This window comes from Diabrotica virgifera, chromosome 8, assembly GCF_917563875.1.
Source record: "Diabrotica virgifera virgifera chromosome 8, PGI_DIABVI_V3a".
NCBI lineage: Eukaryota > Metazoa > Arthropoda > Insecta > Coleoptera > Chrysomelidae > Diabrotica > Diabrotica virgifera.
Genome location: NC_065450.1, coordinates 228691268 through 228714258, shown reverse-complemented (window position 1 = coordinate 228714258; position 22991 = coordinate 228691268). Strand labels below are relative to the sequence as shown.

Genomic DNA, 22991 nt, shown 5'->3' with positions numbered 1-22991 from the left:
ACAGGTACCTAAGTATCCTAATAAAAATTACATAGGTACCTACCTATTTGGAAAATTTAAAATGAACCTACCAAAATAATATGTAATGCTTTGATTTATATAATTTTATTACTATCAAAATTTCTACCAATATTCACCTAATATATTGTTTTCCACCTACCTCTACCGAAAGTATACTTTTCCGGACCTGATTGTAGGGAGCAAAGTTGTACTTTTCCTCCATAGGGAAGAAAAGTGTGAAAGTTTGAATGATTACTGGGCAGTAAACTTCATTCTCGGTAGGAAATGTAGCACTTTCCTCCCTTGTTATACAAATAGCTATTTCTTACTCTATGTTTTGTTGTATTTTAATATTTCAATTCTATAAAAATATTAAAATAATTTGGTTAAATTCATAACTGTCAAAAGTTTCATCATCTTCCCACTTGATGCAAGTGTCTCCGTGGGTAAAAGTATAAGATGATTAAATTTCAATACTAAATGCGCTAACATAAGCGGGTTCGAACCCCAATAGAAACTTTTATTTTTTTATTTTTTTTATACATTTTATGATTTAAGTATATTTATTATATATTTTTTTTTCAGAAAATACGTATTTAGTTAAAAAATTTTCAGACCATTATTGTTCAGAAATCATTTGTGGCATTTTTCAATGTGTTTGTGTGTTTTATTCCTTTATTTTTTTAATTTTTGGTAGTGTTTCAATAAAAATTTTTGAAAAGTAGTAAGTATTAAAATTAGTTATATTAATTAAATAAAAAATAAATAAACTGTTTAAAGTATATTAATTTCGTTGAAATCATACAGGGTGAGTCATGAGGAACTGTACATACTCCTACCTCGTATAGAGGCCCCTATGGGGAATAACAAATGACCATTAAAAAGTGTCTGCTCCCATTGTTTAATAATATACAGGGCGAGTTTCGCATTTTGACAGAAATTTCGGTATTCGTCATAATTTTTGAACGGTCAGATCGATGTGTCTCTTATTTTGGTCAATCGTTACACTATTGCCACCTAATCAACTGATTTATTCAAACTAGAAATAGGTCCGGCTTTAAAAAAATTAGTTCGTTTGGGTCTTAGAAAAAATTTCACCCTGTATAAGCTTTTTGAAAACTCTAATATAAATTTTACAAATTAGACAAATAGGCAATTAAAATAACATATTAATTTTTTTACGCACACGATTGCTTAATTTTTTATAAAAAAATCAAATTTGATTATGAATTAAAAGTTTGGTAAAGTGAACCATATATTTAACAAAATTATCTTTTATTACCAAAATTAATTTTTTTTGAACAAATATTTAATTTATGTTACCACCAATCAACTGATTTATTCAAACAAGAAAAAAATCAGGCCCGGATTTAAAAAATAAGTTCGTTTTGGTCTTAGAAAAAATTTCACCCTGTATACGCTTTTTGAAAACTCTAATATGATTTTTACAAATTAGACAAATAGGCAATTAAAATGGCATATTTATTTTTTTCCCCACACCATTACTTAATTTTTTATAAAAAAAATCAAGTTTGACTATGAATAATTAAAAGTTTGGTAAAGTGAACCATAGATTAAAAAAAAATAACTTTTATTGCAAAAATGATTTTTTTTAACAAATATTTAATTTATGTTATCACCCAATCAACTGATTTATTCAAACTAGAAAAAAATCAGGCCCGGATTTAAAAAATTTGTTTGTTTGGGTCTTAGAAAAAATTTCACCTTGTATACGTTTTTTGAAAACTCTAATATGAATTTTACAAATAAGACAAATAGGCAATTAAAATGGCATATTTATTTTTTCCCCACACGATTACTTATTTTTTTATTAAAAAATCAAATTTGACTATGCATAAAAATTTTGGCAAAGTTTTTGCATAGATTTAAAAAAATTAACTTTTTTTACAAAAATTAATTTACAAAAACAACGTTTTTCTTAAAATTAAAAGTTTTACCATTTTTTTTTTTTTCTATAACACGTCTAGATCTAAAACTTCCCATAACACTTCTTTTGGACTCTATAGTTTAACATAGACGTGATCAAATTGATAAATTTTAAATTTTTCCACCTAATTTTTGCGATTTACAAGTTTGCAACTTTTACAAGAAGAAGACTGAAAGTCTACAACAATTTTCATAGTCTTCACAACGGTAAGAGGTATGTGCTGTAAAAATTTCAGAAAAAAAATATTAAAATGGAACAGAGTTGTAGCGAGTTAAACCGTGAGTTCATTTTTTTTTTCATTTTTAGGTTAAAATTCCGATTTTGACAAATTTGATTTTTTAATAAAAAATTAAGTAATCGTGTGGGGAAAAAATAAATATGCCATTTTAATTGCCTATTTGTCTTATTTGTAATATTCATATTAGAGTTTTCAAAAAGCGTATACAGGGTGAAATTTTTTCTAAGACCAAAACGAACTAATTTTTTAAATCCGGACCTGATTTTTCTCTAGTTTGAATAAATCAGTTGATTGGATGGTTGATTCCATTTTAATATTTTTTTTCTGAAATTTTTACAGCACATACCTCTTACCATTGTGAAGACTATGAAAATTGTTGTAGACTTTCAGTCTTCTTCTTGTAAAAGTTGCAAACTTGTAAATCGCAAAAATTAGGTGGAAAAATTTAAAATTTACCAATTTGATCACGTCTATGTTAAACTATAGAGTCCAAAAGAAGTGTTATTGGAAGTTTTAGATCTAGACGTGTTATAGAAAAAAAAATGGTAAAACTTTTAATTTTAAGAAAAACGTTGTTTTTGTAAATTAATTTTTGTAAAAAAAGTTAATTTTTTTAAATCTATGCAAAAACTTTGCCAAACTATTTATGCATAGTCAAATTTGATTTTTTAATAAAAAAATAAGTAATCGTGTGGGGAAAAATAAATATGCCATTTTAATTGCCTATTTGTCTAATTTGTAAAATTCATATTAGAGTTTTCAACAAACGTATACAAGGTGAAATTTTTTCTAAGGCCCAAACAAACTAATTTTTTAAATCCAGGCCTGATTTATTTTCTAGTTTGAATAAATCAGTTGATTGGGTGATAACATAAATTAAATATTTGTTAAAAAAAATTCATTTTTGTAATACAAATTATTTTTCACTTTACCAAACTTTTAATTATTCATTGTCAAATTTGATTTTTTTTTATAAAAAATTAAGTAATCGTGTGGAGAAAAAACAAATATGCCATTTTAATTGCCTATTTGTCTAATTTGTAAAAATCATATTAGAGTTTTCAAAAAGCGTATACAGGGTGAAATTTTTTCTAAGACCAAAACGAACTTATTTTTTAAATCCGGGCCTGATTTTTTTCTTGTTTGAATAAATCAGTGGATTGGTGGTAACATAAATTAAATATTTGTTCAAAAAAAATTAATTTTGGTAATAAAAGTTAATTTTTTTAAATCTATGGTTCACTTTACCAAACTTTTAATTCATAGTGAAATTTGATTTTTTTATAAAAAATTAAGTAATCGTGTGCGGAAAAAAATAAATATGTTATTTTAATTGCCTATTTGTCTAATTTGTAAAATTCATATTAGAGTTTTCAAAAAGCGTATACAGGGTGAAATTTTTTCTAAGACCCAAACAAACTAATTTTTTTAAAGCCGGACCTAATTTTTTTCTAGTTTGAATAAATTAGTTGATTAGGTGGCAATAGTGTTACGATTGACCAAAATAAGAGACACATCGATCTGACCGTTCAAAAATTATGACGAATACAAACTTCTGTCAAAATGCGAAACTCGCCCTGTATATTATTAAACAATGGGAGCAGACACTTTTTAATGGTCATTTGTTATTCCCCATAGGAGCCTCTATACGAGGTCGGAGTATGTACAGTTCCTCATGACTCACCCTGTATAATAGAAGTATAACTTCTTACGTGCGTACAAAGTACACACACATTATTTTTTTGATTCGTTCGCTTTTGTTGGATAATACAAACGTTAGGTACTTTAACAACTAGCCATGTTCTTCTTCAGTACAGGGTGTTCATAAATAAGTGCGACAAACTTTAAGGGGTAATTCTGCATTAAAAATAATGACAGTTTACTTTATAATCGTATGTCCGCAAATGCTTCGTTTCCGAGATACGGGATGTTGAATTTTTTCTTACAAACTAACGATTTATTTATTGCTCTAAAACCGGTTGAGATATGCAAATGAAATTTTGGGATATGCAAATGAAATTTTAAGACGTAGTTATAGCACATTTTTTGACATAAAATTAAGAATTTTATATTCACCATTGGCGTGCATACGGGTAATATGATCGGTCTTATTACCCGTATGCGCGCCAATGGTGAATATAAAATTCTTAGTTGCATGTCAAAAAATGCGCAATAACTATCTCTTAAAACCTACCAAATTTCATTTGGTAGGTTTTCTTTGGTAGGAAAAAATTCAAAATCCCGTATTTCGGAAACGAAACATTTACGGACATAAGTTTATAAAGCAAACGGTCAATATTTTTTCCTGCAGAATTACCCCTTAAAGTTGGTCGCACTTATTTAAAAACACCATGTACTGATGAAGAACATGGCTAGTTGTTAAAGTACCTACCTAACTTTTGTATTATCCAACATAAGCGAATTAATCAAAAAACAGAATGTTAAAAAAACCTGAGGCTAAAGTAAGGTTTTAATTTCAGTATTTTATAAAAGCTAGAATATTCCACAGGGTATTGCGAACTTTGAGAAAAAAAGGCACAGTTTGATTCGTACACCCGGTATACAATGAAAATTTACCTGTTTAGCAATAATATTACTACAGTGATATTGCTAAACAACAAGGCTATAACATAGTAAAAAAATTACTTAAATCGGACAACAGGTTTAGGAGATACGAGACATCAAAAATTACCCATTTTTTGGGGTGCCCCTTTTTTCTGACGCGCAGTATATTAAGTTTCTGCTCAGTGTAACGAGCTCAAAATTTTTAATTTCCGCGATATGAAAGCTTATAAATAACTTATAAATAACAGTTGAGTCCGCGAGTCTTTACCCGTGCGTCATTAATACCTGAAGAGATAAAACACATACTTTTTATCTAGCATCATTCTCTTCCAGAGAAGCTACTTCAAATGTAGCTGTAATTCTGCACAAAAATTTTGAAGCAAAACTTACATTTGACATTCTATATATTATTTGATAACGTCAAATTTTATAATAAAACCCGTAATCGGAACAGTAGCCACTTTCTGTCAGTTGTTGTTGCGTGAAATAGATTTCCGACTTATTTCGTATGCTTTAAATGATGACGCACGGGTAAAGACTCGCGGACTCAACTGTAAGCACTATTTGTTTTTTAATTCCTGCAAGTGGGGGGAGGGCAGCGTAACAGGGGTACTTTTGTTTGTTCGAGCAGGGAAGGCATGTTGCCCTTTAAGTATTAAAATCTGTTAACATCGACCTAGGGTCGTTTCCCGCAGCAGATTTTGATGATATTACATAGTTATAAACAAATGAAGATCAAAAAACGGTAAATTTTCGCTTTTTTCGTCTATTACCAAAAAGTTAAGCATTTTAAACAAATTTGAGAGTAAGAAACTCATAAATCGTATAAAACACTTCAATATAGCGTTCGCTGAATATGTCTATCCTTATTGGTTGCTTAGAAAATTGCAAAATAAATAATAAATTTTGAGTTTTTATAAATATTCATAACTTATGTAAAAATTAACTTAAAACCTTCTTATTTCACGGAATGCTGAGACTTCTGATGCTTAAATCGTACCCTATATTTCAAAGCAATTGGTCAAATAGTTTAAAAGTTATTTAATTTGTTTATCCCAAATTAATTTTTTTTGCAAAACTATAAGTCAGAAAATGATGAAGTTACAGTTATACTTTGGATAGTTTATGAAAGAAGAAGATTTACACTATTAATTAAAAAAAATAACCAAAAATATTTCTAAATATTGCAAAATTATTTTTCAAAAACATGTGAATTAAAAAAAGGAGTGGCTAACTTCGTCCCTTATTGTCCTAGGACAATTGTTTTCTTTCTAAATGTGTATAAAAATTCAGTCTTTCTAAATATGAAAAAATAATTTTTCTACGGGTACCGGTTAAAAAGTTATTCTAATTATTTATAAGTAAGCAAAAAATCGACGTGTTTTTGCAAAATAATTTTACACTGTTTAAAATTACTTTTTGTCATTTTCTTTTAATTAAGTTAATAGTGTAAATCTTCTTCTTTCATAAACTATCCAAAGTATTACTGTAACTTCATCATTTTCTGACTTATAGTGTTGTAAAAAAAAGAATGTGTGTGTACTTTGTACGCACGTAAGAAGTTATACTTCTATTATATGATTATATGATTATAAACGAAATTAATATACTTTTTATTTATATTTTATTTAAATATTAAATTAATTTATACTTAATACTTCTCAAACATTTTTATTAAAACAGTGCCAAAAATTAAAATAATAAAAAAATAAAACACACACAAACACATTAAAAATGCCACAAATGATTTCTGAACATTAATTGTCGGAAAAATTTTTAACTAAATACGTATTTTCTGAAAATAAAATTATATAATAAATATACTTACAATCATAAAATGTATAAAAAAAAATAAAAAAATAAAAGTTTCTATTGGGATTCGAACCAACTTACCACGCGGCTGGTATTTGCGTTGTATTGGGATTCACCCGCATTAAAACTGCACCACAGAGGCAGCTTGTCATTATGTGCGAAGATCGTCTAACTAAACAGATTAACCTTTTGACATTTTTAACTTATGTAAATCAAATTATTTTGATTTTGAATTGAAATGATTTAGAATTGAAAAAATACAACAAAACATAGGGTAAGAAGACAATATATTAGGTGAATATTAAGGTGTAAAATAAAAGTATTACATACTACTTATGTATTTTGGTAGGTTCAAGGTAGGTATCGGAGCCCGTATAACGACTAATAAATTTCGCAATCAATTGCGTCGTGCGAAGTGGCTATGTTCAAATATCATAACAAAATTTGATCAACTATTTATAAAACACTTACCAGTGAAAGATTATTTAGCTTTGAATAAGCGAGATCTGCGGCACTCATACTCAGTGGCGTAGCTAGGGTGGGGCGGGGGGGGGGGCGGTCCGCCCCGGGTGTCACCCCTTCAGGGGTGACACCCGAGAGACCCGATCACAAAAGAATAAATCATTAATTTGTGACTTTACTCAAGTATCAATCTAAAGTTCGATATTATTTTGTGAACACACGAAACCATAGTATAAATAGGGGCACTAGAACTGCTCTGAGAAAAATTGGAAGTAAAATCGTAAAAAGAAGTAAAGAAGTAAGAAGTAAAAAAGGCGCATGGCGACCGCGCAAGGTTCCCAGTCGCTAGACCGCTAGAGTACCACTCTCGCATTGCTACGTACCGGTTAACTTCCGGTAGTACTTCTTGAGATCAAAGTGCCTACATAGAAGAAATTTTACTGTTCCTCTTTATACTGTTCCTCTTTATACTGTGACGAAACCGAGAGAAGTCGAGGTGTAAGAAGCATTTCTTGGATTTTTTTCCGTTAAATGGAAAAAAGCAGTTAATCTAAGTAACGAAATTCTCAAGAAGCTTGAAATTGATGGTGTAGAAATATTATGAAATACCGTTCACAGGGATACGATAATGCATCTGTTATGAGCGGCGTACATGGAGGAATACAAGCTATTATTAAAGCAAAAATCAAAAAGGCCATTTTCCTCGGATCTATTGATCATTTAATTAATTTATGTGGCCAGCACTCTTTTGCACAAAACACATCTTGTATAACATTTTCCAGAACTGAAGAAGCAATTTTTAAGTTTTTTATGTGTTTCCATTAGCTGCTAGGAAGTGCTTATTAAACACAGCAAAACATCTGTTAAGCGACTTTCCTCAACGCGTTGGAGTTCTCAGTCACTGCGCACTATGCTGGCTGCAGTTAAAGTATTGGCAGAACATTTTTATAGTGTTGTTCCTTCAATTTACAAAGTCTCTCATCAACAAGAAAATTTATACACCAGAGGTGCCACACATAACCTTATGCCCGCTTTGTATAATTAAAGGCATTGATCAATCAGCGACCAAAATAGGGGTACTTCGTCTTTATATTGAAGAAAAACATAATCATATTATAAAATAAAGTAATACATATATTTTGCAACGACAAAATATGAAGACGACGACATTTCTACCTAAAAACTCTACACTTCGAGCCGAACTTCAAAAAGATAATATTATGTTGAAATGTTTTGACATTCAATGTTGAACTCGAAACAAGATCAGTCCATCCATATGGCTTTTTTCGAGGCTGTGCAGACACACACTTTACTTTTCCACGAACAGTAAACAGTTTAAATTAGCTGTTTCAACATTTTGTGACTTTTACCATGAAGAGGTATCAGAAGAAGACCTCCTGCTAGAAATACCAAGGCTTAGAAGACTTTTACAAGCGGCCAATATTACAGTATCTAAATGGTTAGCTGTAGACTTTTTAAAATTCATGGTGGAATGCGATTTTATGGAATCTCTCCCAAACTTGGTCGCCTTAAACTTGTTTATGACCATTTTTGCATCGGTTGCTTCATGTGAGAGAAGTTTTGGGAAGCTAAAATCAATCAAGAATTACTTGCGAGAAACAATGACGTCAACAAGGCTAAATAACCTCGGTTTATTAACTATCGAACGGAGCAATTAATGTTAGGAGAATGGAGCGGTCAATGTTAGGAATAACAATGCGAGACAAAATCAAAAACGAAGAAATTAGCAGAAGAACAAAGGTGACTAACGTCATCGAAAGGATAGCCAGGTTGAAGTGGAGATGGGCAGGACACATAGCCAGAACGACAGATGGGCGATGGACGAAGAGGTTACTGGAATGGAGGTCAGGAGAAGACAAGAGAAGCGTCGGTCGACCGCCTACAAGATGGACTGACGACTTAAGAAAGCTAAAAAAACTGGATCAGAGCGGCGCAGGATAGATGGAGATGGAAACGAGGGGAGGAGGCCTATGTTCAGCAGTGGACTATTGAGGCTGGATGATGATGATGATTAACTATCGAACATGAAGCAACACAAAACATAAATATAGAAAATGTGATTTCAGAACTTTTCGCTAGTAAAGCTAAAAAATATTTTAATTCATTCACATAGTGTAAAACAAAAAAGTAAATAAACTATTATATAGAACTGCCGGGAACTAGAGAGTGGTAGCTCGAGATAGGGAGACATGCAGAAACTTAAGAGGCCTATGTTCAGCAGTGGACGATAGCGGTTAGACGACGACGATGATATACTATTTACTGCAGTTTCGTTAACTATAATTCTTAATTTTTTCATTATTCAAAACATACGGTTATCGGATTTTTAGGATTTGGGGTGACACCATCGATTACCGCCCCGGGTGTCACCCACCCTAGCTACGCCACTGCTCATACTAGGCACAGTTTGATGAGCTTTCACATTGGCATGCAACAATCATCTCTTCTATGTAAATAAGTCCAAAAATATAATATGAAAACTATTTAAAAAGGCAGTATAACCATTAACTAACTTTTTGTTTGTTGTTTCTCTTCCTACAAATTTTAAAACGCAACAAGCATACATTATAACCAAACCATGCACAGTCCCACAGCTGTGTCACAGCTGCCATATCGGATAATTTTTGTCATGTCATTTGAACATCCAATCAGAACAAAGTTATAATGCGCATGCGCCCGGTCGCTAGGTTTTCCCATATAAAATTTCACCGTCATTACGCCCGTAAAGAAGTATAACTTCAAAAATTAATTTGGGATAAACAAATTAAATAACTTTTAAACTATTCGACCAATTGCTTTGAAATTTAGGGTATGATTTAAGCACCAGAAGCCTCAACATTCCGTGTAATTAGAAGGTTCTAAGTTAATTTTTTACATAAGTTATGAACATTTATAAAATCTCAAAATTTATGACTTATTTTGCAATTTTCTAAGCAACAAATAAGGATAGACATATTCAGCGAACGCCATATTGAACTTTTTTATATAATTTATGAGTTTCTTATTATCAAAGTTTGGAATGCTTCACTTTTTAGCAATAGACGAAAAAAGCGAAAATTCACCGTTTTTTTATCTTCATTTGTTTATAACTATGTATATGTTTCGGCCTGGAGGGGATGTGTCACGAGAAAAATCTTATTTCTCTGGACTTTAAAGTTTTAATAAATTTTATATTATTGTACAACTCTAAGTTTTTTACTTCTATGCAAGTTTTATAACTATGCTATACAGCCAACCACTGTTATACCAAAAGAAAAATCTAAGCAATCTATTTAATTCAAAATACTTTTTACTGCTGTCAGAAAAACAGGTAATAATGTTTATTTCCCAAATTAACATTGCCTTTCCGCTTAAATTCAATTTTCAAACTGCTAAGACACAGGTGGGTGGCAGTTTTAACATTGAATTTAAGCGAAAAACAATGTTTATTTGGCCAATAAACATATCTTTCTGTAAAACATGAAGAGAAGTATCCATTCTCAAATGTGGTCTCGAGGTAAGGAAGTACAAAACTCAAAGAGGTACCACAAAATATGTATATTAATAAAAGGTCATAAAAGGACGCGTTTCGGCTCTTCACGAGCCATCATCAGCTTTAAAATACAGGAGCAAAGACGAAAACTGTCCAGACCAGGAAGGAGAAAGAATCTACTAGATTACATTATTTAAGGTTCTATAGGCTTCATTATTTAAAGTTTTAAGTACTGTATTAGACAATTAAGTTATATATGAATATAAAAATTCATTAGAAAGATTTTTATGACTTCCACGTTGGGAGGAACCATCTTGCGAACAGCTAGTTCTTGGCAAGATCTTGGAAGATTTTCAAGGGTCAAAAACATAAGCAAATAATAACATTTTTGTAATCATCAAGTACCTTAATTCAAGTTCAAGTTCAGACCTTCTTTTGTTAGGTCCCGGTAAGAATTTTTGTCATTTTTTATTCTAAAATATATTTTTTTAAGTGTTAATGAGGAAGGTTCCTTATGGGAAGATGGGGATATACAACTTAACTCTGAAACACATAATCTGAAGAGCAAGAAACGAAAAACCGACTACAGTATTTCATCGAGAAGGACGAAACTTACTGTTGGACAGTGGCGGCCAGTGAGGTAGTGCCATAGAGCCATGGCACTACCTTACTAACTATGCAGAGACATATTTTTTATCTTCAAAACTTTTTAATTCCTGTTAATTTTTTTGTGTGTATTTCTTTTGATCTTCATAAATTATATAAAATATGGCAACTATGGGCGTAATACAATCCCTGCCGACAGCGGAGAGTATTCGACAGGAGAATCTCCTTCGTGCCGAAGTCAGTACTGGCACGACTAGAGAGAGAAAGACTTTACGAGCATTCTATGTAAGTGACAGAGAATATATTGGACTACTATATTGGACTATTAGTGTACCTTAAAATTAGAATCTCTGTACCAGGCACGAGAGTATGATGCCAGGTCTATTTATTTTGAATTTCTTTACGTGCTGGTTTGTCGCTTTTATTATGTATATTTTCTGTTAAAAAGTTTTTGTATTTATAATTAAACTTTTAGTGCATCATGATCGTGGGTATTTTGATAATATTTTGATTATTTCTTAAGTTTAATTGGTTAATTGACAATGAAGATTACTATCTTAAAAAAAATTTTTGGTTTTTCGCTAGAAAAAAAAACTACAAATGTTATAAGGTGTTCAAAAAATTCAGAAAATTCAGGTACAAAATTCAGAAAATAGAGGCATATTTAAGGAGCTGGTCAATTTTAACGCCGAATTAGACAACGACTTAGGTTCATATTATTCAAAGTACCAGATCTTTCAAAGGTCTACCTTCTCCGGACATTTAGTTGCTTCTAATTTATTTATGCCGGAGAAGTTTTCTGCTTATAAGCATCAGTTCTCCGAATCATTTCTTAATGAAACATGGAGACAATTTTAATTTTTAAACAAAACTCGTGTTTAAAACTGAATTAGAAGTAGGTACTGTATTAGCGAGACGAATTAAGTACTACCTCTGGGGCTATTTCGCTATCGGTTTTATTGTAGAGGGAAGGTTTAAAAAGCACATTTGAAAAAACTATTAAACTTTTAAGTATGTTATAGGTCTGGATCCCACGTATGAAAAAAAAGTTGATTAATAGCAAGCTGAAAATTTGTTAATAGCTTAAGGGTGTCTAGTCGGATAAACTTTGATATATGGGAACACTGTAACAGGGGCAGTTTTAATTGTGGAACAGGCTAAAAATTTGGAAAGGTCAGACCACGAAAACGGCACATGTATTTTGTCGGACAGAACAGACTTAAACTCTTCGAACAGAGATTAAACTCTCATGCAAAAAGCAGACTGCTATTTATCACCAAATGGGCGTTTTAATGAGTGGAACATGTAGAATATGTCAAATGACAGTAATTATGACAGGTGATAAATAGCAGTCTGATTTTTACATGAGAGTTTAATCTCTGTTCGGAGAGTTAGTCTGTTCTGTCGGACAAAATAAATGTGCCGTTTTCGTGGTGTGACCGTTCCAGTTTTTTAACCTGTTCCCCAATTAAAACTGCCCCTGTTCCAGTGTTCCCATATATCAAAGTTTATCCGACTAGACACGCTTAAGTTATTAACAAATTTTCAGCTTGCTATTAATCAACTTTTTTCTCATACGCGGGATCCAGACCTATTAGTTACCATTCCTATATCAACATCTGAAGCAGAACGCTGCGCCGTTTTTCGATGTTAAAACATAGTGCTTTAGGTATGCTATCTGCAGAAAAGCATTTTGTAAATTGTATTGATAATTTTAATTATAAAGTCATTGAAAACTTTGCAACCAAAAAATAGAAGAATGAACTTTATATATCGTAAACTTTAAAAGTGACATTACAAAAATTTGTGCATGTGTGTGAATAATGAAATAGTATTATTTTTATAAATTGGTAAATAGAGACTAAATCGTAATAACAATTTTCAAGCACTATCAGCAGTAAATGCTGGTGGTAGGTTAAGAGGTTTTTATTATTAATTAATTTACGGAACTGTTTTGATCAATGTTGGACAATTGCTTGGCACCTCAGATCAATAAACTTAAGATACATAAGATAAAAGTATCCGCGCATATTTATTTTTAGTTTTTGTTGTCAGTATACCTTTTTTTGACAATACCGTGAATCCGTCACTAAAAATTTTGGCGGCTGCCCGAGTTCTGGCACTACCTTCTTTAAGTTGTACGAGCCGCCACTGCTGTTGGAGACAATATCGAACTATGTAATAGGAAACACCAGGTTAAAGGTCGCCTCATATTATAATGCACGTCGCGTTTTCGTCACGTAGCGTTTCGTTTGCGAAAAATATAATTTAATGGTTTTTAAATTGAACCATTCATATTGTGCGTATAAGACACGTAACGTAGCGTATAAGACACGTTACGTCTGCGTTCGGTTCATTCGAAAACAATATTTTTCGGATGTTGACAGATACGGGTCGTTTTCCCCTTGTTGTTTATGTAGGTATTTCTTTGAATTTGATACCGAGTATTTAGACCGGTCAGTATCGTCGCCCTCGCTAGCGAAATTATTCCGATTCGATTTTTTGCACAAATTTACTCAAAGAGAGGTTCTTATAACATATCCACAGGGTGCCAGGCGGTGCCGTGGTCGAAAAATTGTTTAAACAATATTTTTTAAACAAATTCACAAAAATATTTTTTCATTCTAGCAATATATTTTTTAGATAATTTGGGTAATTCTGAGCAAAAAAGGCTTCTTGTAATTTTTTTTTTAAAATTGCGAAAAATCAAGGCTTAATAACTCGATTAAAAATTATCATTATGAATTTCAATAAGTGACCAAATCAAGTTTCAAACAACTTCTTCAAGGTCCTGAAGAGATTTTTGTCATTATTTTATTACAAAGCTGTTATTTTTAACTATTAACAATTACCGCTATAGTCCAACTTTATCGTCGCCCCCGTTAGCGAAATTAGATTTTTTGCACAAACTTACTCAAAAAGAGGTCCTTATATTATAACACATCAACAGGGTTCCGGGCGGTGCCGTGGTCTAAAAATTGTTTAAAAAATTTTTGTTAAACAAATTCACAAAAATAATTTTTTATTAATAATTTAATTAAACCCAAATTAATAATAATTTGAGTTATTCTGGGCAAAAAAGGTCTCTTGTGATTTTTCTCTAAAATTAAGAATAACCCAAATTATCTAAAAAAAAATCGTTCGTAATGAAAAAATTATTTTTGTGAATTTGTTTAATAAGAATTGTTAAAACAATTTTTTGACAACGGCACCGCCCGGCACCTTGTGGATGTGTTTGTTATAAGGACTCTTTTTGAGTAAGTTTGTGCAAAAACATCTAATCGAAATAGTTTCGCTAACGGGGGCGACGATACAGTTGGACTATAGCGCTAATTGTTAATAACTAAAAATAACAGCTTTGTAGTAAAATAATGACAAAAATCTCTTTGGGACCTTGAAGAAGGGGTTTGAAACTTGATTTGGTCACTTATTGAAATTCATAATAATACTTTTAATCGAGTTATTAAGCCTTGAAAATGGACTTTTCGCATTTTTGCGGACAACTGAAACCAACGTAAACGTTCTATGTATGATAATGTGAATGGGCAGTCCGATTGCCGGTCTGCAAACGCTACGTGCCGAAAACGCGACGTGCATTATAATATGACGTGACCTTAAGAATAAAGGAGGAGACTTTCGTCAGGTTTGAGAAGGAAGCAGAGAAGATGGGACTCCTAATCAATGAAAATAAAACGAAATTGTGTATATGAGACGCAATAACCAAAGCATAGACAAGATCGGTCAGAACATCACCATCGATGACTTTAATTTTAAGCGCGTTTAGAAAATTTAAGTATCTTGGGACAACAATAACTGAAGACAATAACGGATCACAAGAAATAAACAATAGGATACAACTCGGCAACAGATGTCTGTATGCCCTTTAAAACCTTATAAAATCGAAACAACTAACAAGACGTACAAAGATACAACTAACATACAGGGTGTCCAGAAAATCTACCGATAAACGAAAACAGGAGATTCCTCAGATAATTTTATTTTAAGACAATTTAACCCAATAGGGAACTTGCATAAAATTTTAAATTCGAAAAAAATGTTATAAATCACAACAGAACATAATTTAAAACATGTATCAAAGATTAAAAAGTTTTGTTTGGCTTTCGTTTGGCCCCTAAAGATGATTAAAAATTCAAATTAAAACAGGTGGCCCAAAACGCGTCGTGACGTCATTCGTTTAAATTATGTTTACATTCTTCCAAAAAAGTAAACAGAATTTAAAATTAGACATTATAAACGTCAGTAGAAAATACAGTTATGTAACCTCACAAGTGTTTTTGATCGTTTGAACTATTTTAAATTGACTAAAGATTCTCTAAACCAAGGCCAGAAAACAAAAAAATATATAGGTATAGATTTTAAATTTGTACTTCTGTTATGAGGTTTTAAGGCGTGAAATTTTGGAAATCTTATTTTTAAAGGAAACTGAATATTATTATGCAATAAAAAATGTGCAAGTTCCCTATTAGGTTTGGCATTCGTTTTGACACTGACACTATTAAATGACATTTAAAATAGTTCAAACGATCAAAAACACTTGTGAGGTTACATAACTGTATTATTTACTGAAGTTTATAATGTCTAATTTTAAATTCTGTTTACTTTTTTGGAAGAATGTAAACATAATTTAAACGAATGACGTCACGACGCGTTTTGGGCCACCTGTTTTAATTTGAATTTTTAATCATCTTTAGGGGCCAAACGAAAGCCAAACAAAACTTTTTAATATTTGATACATGTTTTAAATTATGTTCTGTTGCGATTTATAACATTTTTTTCGAATTTAAAGTTTTATGCAAGTTCCCTATTCACCTAGTGCTAAAATGCTTTCTAAGAGAGCTAGAGGTCTTTGAAGATGGCGTCTTGTAATTAGTTTTTCAAAGCCGGGTCTAAGTACCTCCAGAACGCTTCTATTTATATACACGAAAATTGGTACGCGTATTTATCTTCCAAAGCTAAATCGATTCTATCTCTTGCAAATTTCTAGTACCGGTCATAGGCGTTAGTTTTTGGGTAGGACAACGGTTATTTTATCGCATAACTTTTTTGTCTTTAACATTTAAGCATTTTTGACCCTGGCTTATTAAATTGTGAGGTAGTCTGCTACTGGAAGGTACTCTTTATTTAAGTCGATAGAATACACCGTTTTCTAGAAAAATCGATTTGAAAATTTTTCGTTTTTTGAATTTCACAAAAAGATTAAAAAAAAATATTTAGAAAAACGAAAACTGGTACGTTTATTTATATTCCAGACATGAATCGATTTCATTAATTGCAAATTTCTTGTACCCACCATATGCTTCCGTTTTGGGTAGGTCAAACGTTATTTTATCGCATAACTTTTTTGTCTTTAATTTTTAAGTATTTTTGACACTAGATTATTAAATTATGAGGTATTCTGGTAATAAAAGTTACTCTTGCTTTAAGTTGGTAAAATACACCGATTTTTTTGAAAAATGTTTTCATTTTTTTTTTAATTAAAAAAAAATTCAAATCGATTTTTCTAGAAAACGGTGTATCCTACCGACTTAAAGCAAGTACCTGTTAGTACTAGAATACCTCACAATTTAATAATCCAGAGTCAAAAATGCTTAAAAGTTATGCGATAAACATTTGAAGAGAAAAAAGTTATGCGATAAAATAACCGTTGCCCTACGCAAAACGGACGCCTATGACTGGTACTAGAAATTCGCAATTGATGAAATCGATTTATCTCTGGTAGATAAATAAGCATACCAGTTTTAGTTTTTCTAAATGGAAGCGTTCTGGAGGTATTTAAAAAAAAATAATTAGAAGACGCCATCTTTAAAGAGCTCTATCTCCCTTAGGAAGCATTTTCAGACTAGGTGAATTGGGTTAAGTAATCGTCTTAAAATCATCTGAGGAATCTCAGGTCTTCGTTTGTCGGGGTCGCGAGAGTTTCTGGACACCCTCTACAGGGTGATTGATTAATGGGGTAAAGCTCAATAGCTCCGCTATAGTAATAGATAGCAATAAAAGTTAATAACAAAAATTGTAGGCAACTTTGAGATTTACATTTTAAAATTAATTAGAATGTTACAGGGTGTTCGATAACATCGTGGCAGACCAAACTTATGGTTTTTTTTAAATGGAACACCCTATATTTTATCTTAGGTATATTCGAAATTTTCTTAACTTCACCATTACAAAAATATAAAGGTCTGTTATGTTATACAGGGTATTTACAAAGTTATAGCCAATTTTCTATGAAAATCGTAACAAGTTCAGCGCCCTGTATAAATAAAAATAAGCACAACGGCAATGGTTTATTGATGCCATATTTTTTTGCTTAATGTCAAAATTTTAAAAAATGATTGGCATTGCTAATTTTCTTTATATCGAATACAGGATGAGTCCAAACGTAAGTACATTATTTTCTCAGTAATTTTAAATGGAACACCCTGTATTTTATATCACTATTGAACAAAAGTACCATTATCGTGCTTTAATTTGTATACAACATTCCCTATGTCTAAATTTATTAGCTTTCGAGATATTTTCATTTTTCAATGGACCAGTAGCGTGGCCACCTAGATCACCAAAATTTAATAAACTGGACTGAATTTTTTGGGGTTACGTTAAGAATGAATAAGGTTATAAAATGCCTCTAGCAACAAGGTATGAGATGAAAAATAGAGTATACAAAGTGTATTTCGAAGTGATAATTTACAAATTCTTCGTAATGTAAGTAATTCATTCACTCAACTAATTTTGAACACCTGTAATTAAATATAAAATATTTTACTAAAAGTAGCTTTTAATTTTTTCAAAAATGTTGTATTTTGTGTTCATGTTTTTTTTTGTAAAATTTGTTACTGATAAATTATTTTTCGTTCTTTATATTTGTTACATTGTTATATTTACCACAAAAGTAGTTTTTAATTGTGTTTACAAAATGTTGTATTTCGTGTTTGTTTTTTTTTGTAAAATTTCTAACTAATAAATTATTTTTCTTTCTTTATTTGTTACATTTACATACAAAAGTAGTTTTTCATTGTTTCAAAAATGTTTTATGTAGTGGTTGTGTTTTATTTTGTAAAATTTATTACTAATAAATTAGTTTTCTTTCTTTATTTGCTACATTGACACATTGATTAGCAGATTGATAATCAGTAATCTTAAATTATCACTTTTAAAAAATTCAGTCATGGCTAGGTTACCAGGTGTCCCGATTTGCGCGGGACGTCCCGATTTTCAGGGGTCTGGGGACGCGTACCGATTTGTACCTGATCGGGACACTTAATGTCCCGATTTTCACCCACGAAAACCAATTTTCACCCACGAAGGAGGTTTTGCCAAGGACGCAAAACCTCATTTTCAGGAAGACTTGCAGTGAATTTTATAACTATGTTATAAAAACAAGGCACTCCTAAAAGCAATCGAATGAAAAATATAATTTTAATAAAAAATAAATATAATTTACTTAATCTACGATTTTTTTTGTAATTTCGTCTGATTATTATTATTATGTAGGATTAAATACAGATTATAGAAACACTTTGTAGTGCAGTAAATAAACTGGAAATACGGCGATAACGTGTAATTTTTAGGATCAACTCCGAATTGCATAAAAATTCGGACGGCTTGTGCCGTTGGTTGCTTTTACTCGAGAGCTGACAGTCACCCCTACTTGGGGGTGAAAAACCGCTCGTTTAAAATAAGTCCGGAGATAGTTAAATTGACTAATTCTAAGCAATTTTAGTTCTATAGAATTTTAACTTAGTTAATACTTTTCGAGTTGTTTACGATTGAAAATGTTTATTTTTCGACAAAAAAATCCCGTTTTCAGGCGATTTTCACAAATAACTCAAAAAGTAAGTATTTGATCGAAAAAAATATTCTTAGCAAAAATGTAACATAATATAAAAAAGTGAAAAAAATTGTGAACTCGTAAAGACTATAGACCCAGCAAATGCAAAGTTGTAGCTCATGAACAATACGCTCTTATTCGTCAAATTCCAAATCAAATATTTCAAAGTAAAATAATCACTTTTCGAAAAAAAACCAATTAAAACATTTTTAATAAAGCTTTATTTTTTAAAAAAAGTTTCTAGCATCAAAACTAAGAGGGTTATGCTCAAAATCAAGTTGACTCCTTTTTTTTGGTAAAAAGATCTTGAAAATCTCCCCTTACTTAGCACCCCAAATGAAATTAATCGTTACCGCTTTACAAACAATTTACTTTACTTATGTATTTTTTACATGATTGAAAGGGCCTGAACGAATCACCAATCACGAGTTTATGCAAAATATAAACTGCCATATTTGAACCAATTTGTGTCTAACAGAAAAACAAAATGAATCTATCATATTAATAAAAGCAAAACCTACCTACTTTTTACTCCTTGAGATTTTTAGTATCCCTAATACTTTTTAAGTTATTTTGAAAAAAGGGCATTTTCCAATATTTTAGGAAATTTTTTTTTACTATAAAACCAATTTTTTTTCAAAACTAAGCTCTCCAACCGGTAAACCTTAAGACTTTCTGAACTTACATTTTTTTTGCTTTTTTAAAAGCTACATTTTTGCTAAGAATATTTTTTTCGATAAAATTACTCGAAAAGTATTGACTTAGTTTAAAAATTATATAGAACAAAAGTTTTTTAGAGTTAGTCAGTTGATCCATTTTGGGACTTACTTTAAACGCGCGTTTTTTTACCCCCGAGAAGGGGTAACTGTAACTATCACCACCCAAGTAAAAGCAACCAACGGTACAAGTTCAACTTTGAAGTAGACAGTAAGTAGAACCTAAAACCAGATTTTCATGCAGTTCGGAGTTGACTCGAAAATTACACTCCAAAACGGTCATTTACTGGGCTATTGTTGTTTATTTGTCCCGATCTACAACCCTAAATCCCGATTTGTTTTTGCTCATGTACCGATTAAAAACAAATTGGACCTGGTAACACTGGTTATGGCTTACTTAAAATTTGGAAAGATTTAGACCCCTAATTAATAATTTGCTCTAAAAAAATGAAAATATCTCGAAAACTAATAAATTTAGACATAGGGAATATTATACAATAATTAAAGTACGGTAACGGTACTTTTTGATAGTGACATAAAATACAGGGTGTTCCATTTAAAATTACTGAGAAAATAATGTACTTGCGTTTTGACTCATCCTGTATTCGATATAAAGAAAATTAGCAATATCAACCATTCTTAAAAATTTTCACAATCAACAAAAAAATAGGTCACCAATAAACCATTGCTGTTGTGCTTATTTTTATTTATACAGGGAGCTGAACTTGTTATGATTTTCATAGAAAATTGGTTATAACTTTGTAAATACCCTGTACTGTATATCATAACAGACTTTTATATTTTTGTAATGGGGAAGTTAAGAAGATGTCGAATATAAGATAAAATATAGGGTATTCCATTTAAAAAAAACATAAGTTTGGTCTGCCACGATGTTATCGAACACCCTGTAACATTCTAATTAATTTTAAAATGTGAAGCTCAAGGTTGCCTACATTTTTTTTATTAACTTTTATTACTATCTATTAGCGGATCTTTTGAGCTTTACCCCACTAATCAATCACCCTGTATATATAAGCATTGATTAAAAACTACCCATTAATACATTCACTGCCACTGACGCCAAAAGGCGTTTTGTGCTACTTGAGTCAGGTGCCACTGAACGCCTTTTGGCGTTTATAACCTGTGAAATTAAATAGGGTTCTTTTCGTATTGGATCCATATGAAAGCGACTGAATACTAAGTGGCAGCCAATGTGTTAATAAGCATTTATTAAAAACTACCCAGTGTGTAGTAGTTATTAATCAATGATATAAGATATAAAACACTTAATTTTTTGTTACTAACCTTTTTCAATTTCTTGGTTTTCTTCAAATGAGTTTCCCGTTTTCCCGCCAATTTCTTGTTGTACTTCCATTTGATTAAACTTGAATTTGTGTATTATAAATAATACACCAATAATAATTTTACACTTTGGTAAATAAGGAAACACACTTTGATAACTTAACTAAGATAATATATTAGGTAATAATATAACAACCAAAATGGTATGTACTATACCACCAACGATCTATTTACAAATAATCTATTCTATTCTAAATTTTAACGTCCGGTTTCACAAAGTACAGTTATCTAGTGGTTAAGGGTTAAGTGGGGTTAAGAGATAACAAGTGGTAACTGGTAACCATGCCATGTGGTAACGCTGAAATATGCGCTTCACCTTAGACAAGGAAAGAGAGAGGACGAGTAATCCATGCCCTGCGAACTCAATGGAAAAAATTGGTTCCATATATATAGTGAGCTTCCGGAATTAGAGATGGCGACACATAATGTGGATCGCTAATATATGTGGTACAAGGCTAATTGCAAAGAAGAAGAATATTTGACAATTGAATTTTGAGTTGGACAGTTGTGTTTATTTTGTAACAGCGTTGCCACATTCAGCAGATTTCTACTTTTTGGATAGATTTTTGATATATTTTTTTTTTAATTCTAGTAGGCAATATTTTTTAGTAGGTTTTTGGTATACAGTGATGAGCACGCTAATAACCGGCAAAAAAGCTCAAAAGATGGAAAACATAATACATTGCGAAACAAAAAGAGATGAAACTAGTGGAGGTGGAAATTATCGTTGTAAACGTATTAATTAGCATTACATTACATAGTTTTCCACCTGTAGACGTCTGTGACAGGAGTATTTTATAAAATTCTACTCTCACAGTGACAGTTGTCATACCTCTGATACGTCTAAAGGTGGGAAACTATGTAATGTAATGGTATTTTAGACGTTTATAACGATAATTTCCACCTCCACTAGTTTCATCTCTTATTGTTTCGCAATGTATTATGTTTTCCATCTTTTGAGCTATTTTGCCGGTTATTAGCGCGCTCATAACTGTATATCAACATTTTCTGTGCTATGCATTATGACTAAAATGAAATTAACTCTTTAATAGTATTTATATTTGACATTTTGTTACAATTTCCTAATGTCATTACCGAAAATAAGATTCAGGACGTAGGTATGAATACATAGAGATTAGAGAAATGAAACTGGAGTCTGATACCAAACTTTCTTGTTTCAAGCAGCAGTGCAGTAGTGTTTCGGGTAATATTTATATAACGAAGAGTTTTGACATTCGGTGAGGCTATTAAAATTAAGCTAACGACGGAAAATAAAATATGTATGTAAAATGTAACTTTGCAAAAATAATGTGTTTACCCGTTTCTATTAACGTAAAATGAGAAAGATTTTTTTCCGGTTTTAATCGTATTACAACTGATGATCGCAATAAACTTTTGAATAAATAGTTATTTATGATATAAGTGTTAAAAGTACACGTTTAAGGCACGCATGTGAAAGTTTGCAGAATGAGCGAAGCGAGTTCTGCAAATTCACATGAGTGCCTTAAACATGTACTTTTTAACACGCATATCATACAAAATTTTTTCTACAAACGTAATTACAGGACAATATCTACAAAAACTTTTACTTGAACTTGACGGACATTCCATTTTTATATTTTTTTGACATTACATCAAATTGCCTATACGGTCAATACGAACTGCAGTGCCTTAAAATTTTTAAAGTACTATATAGTTCCTTGAAGTAGCATTTTTAACGCTCGTATGGAGTGCTAAAAATTGCATTTTTAACACGGTTGTAGAAAAAAATGTATTTTCATGATTATTTGTCAAAGAATGAGGTTGGGAATTGTACAAAATTTGATCCAGACATGCATATGTTAAAATCAATGGATGACAAAATATTATATAAAAATATTAAATATAAAACCGATAAAAATTAATTAAGTACCTAGGTCATTTTGTTTCCCTGTTAAAAT

The 22991-nt window shown here is 31.1% G+C and overlaps 1 protein-coding gene across 2 annotated transcripts in view; it reads right to left on the bottom strand.

Moving 5' to 3' along the window:
- The window catches only part of LOC114333158 (galactokinase), a 103642-nt gene extending 81870 nt beyond the window's left edge, over positions 1-21772 (bottom strand). The window contains exon 1 of one of the 2 annotated variants that reach the window (XM_050659761.1): positions 20995-21772. In XM_050659761.1, coding sequence (XP_050515718.1) covers positions 20995-21064 — 70 coding nt within the window. In that variant the 5' untranslated portion in view covers positions 21065-21772. The remainder of the gene's footprint in view (positions 1-20994) is intronic. The other variant, XM_050659762.1, reaches the window with a different exon arrangement.
- Positions 21773-22991: the final 1219 nt, after the last annotated feature.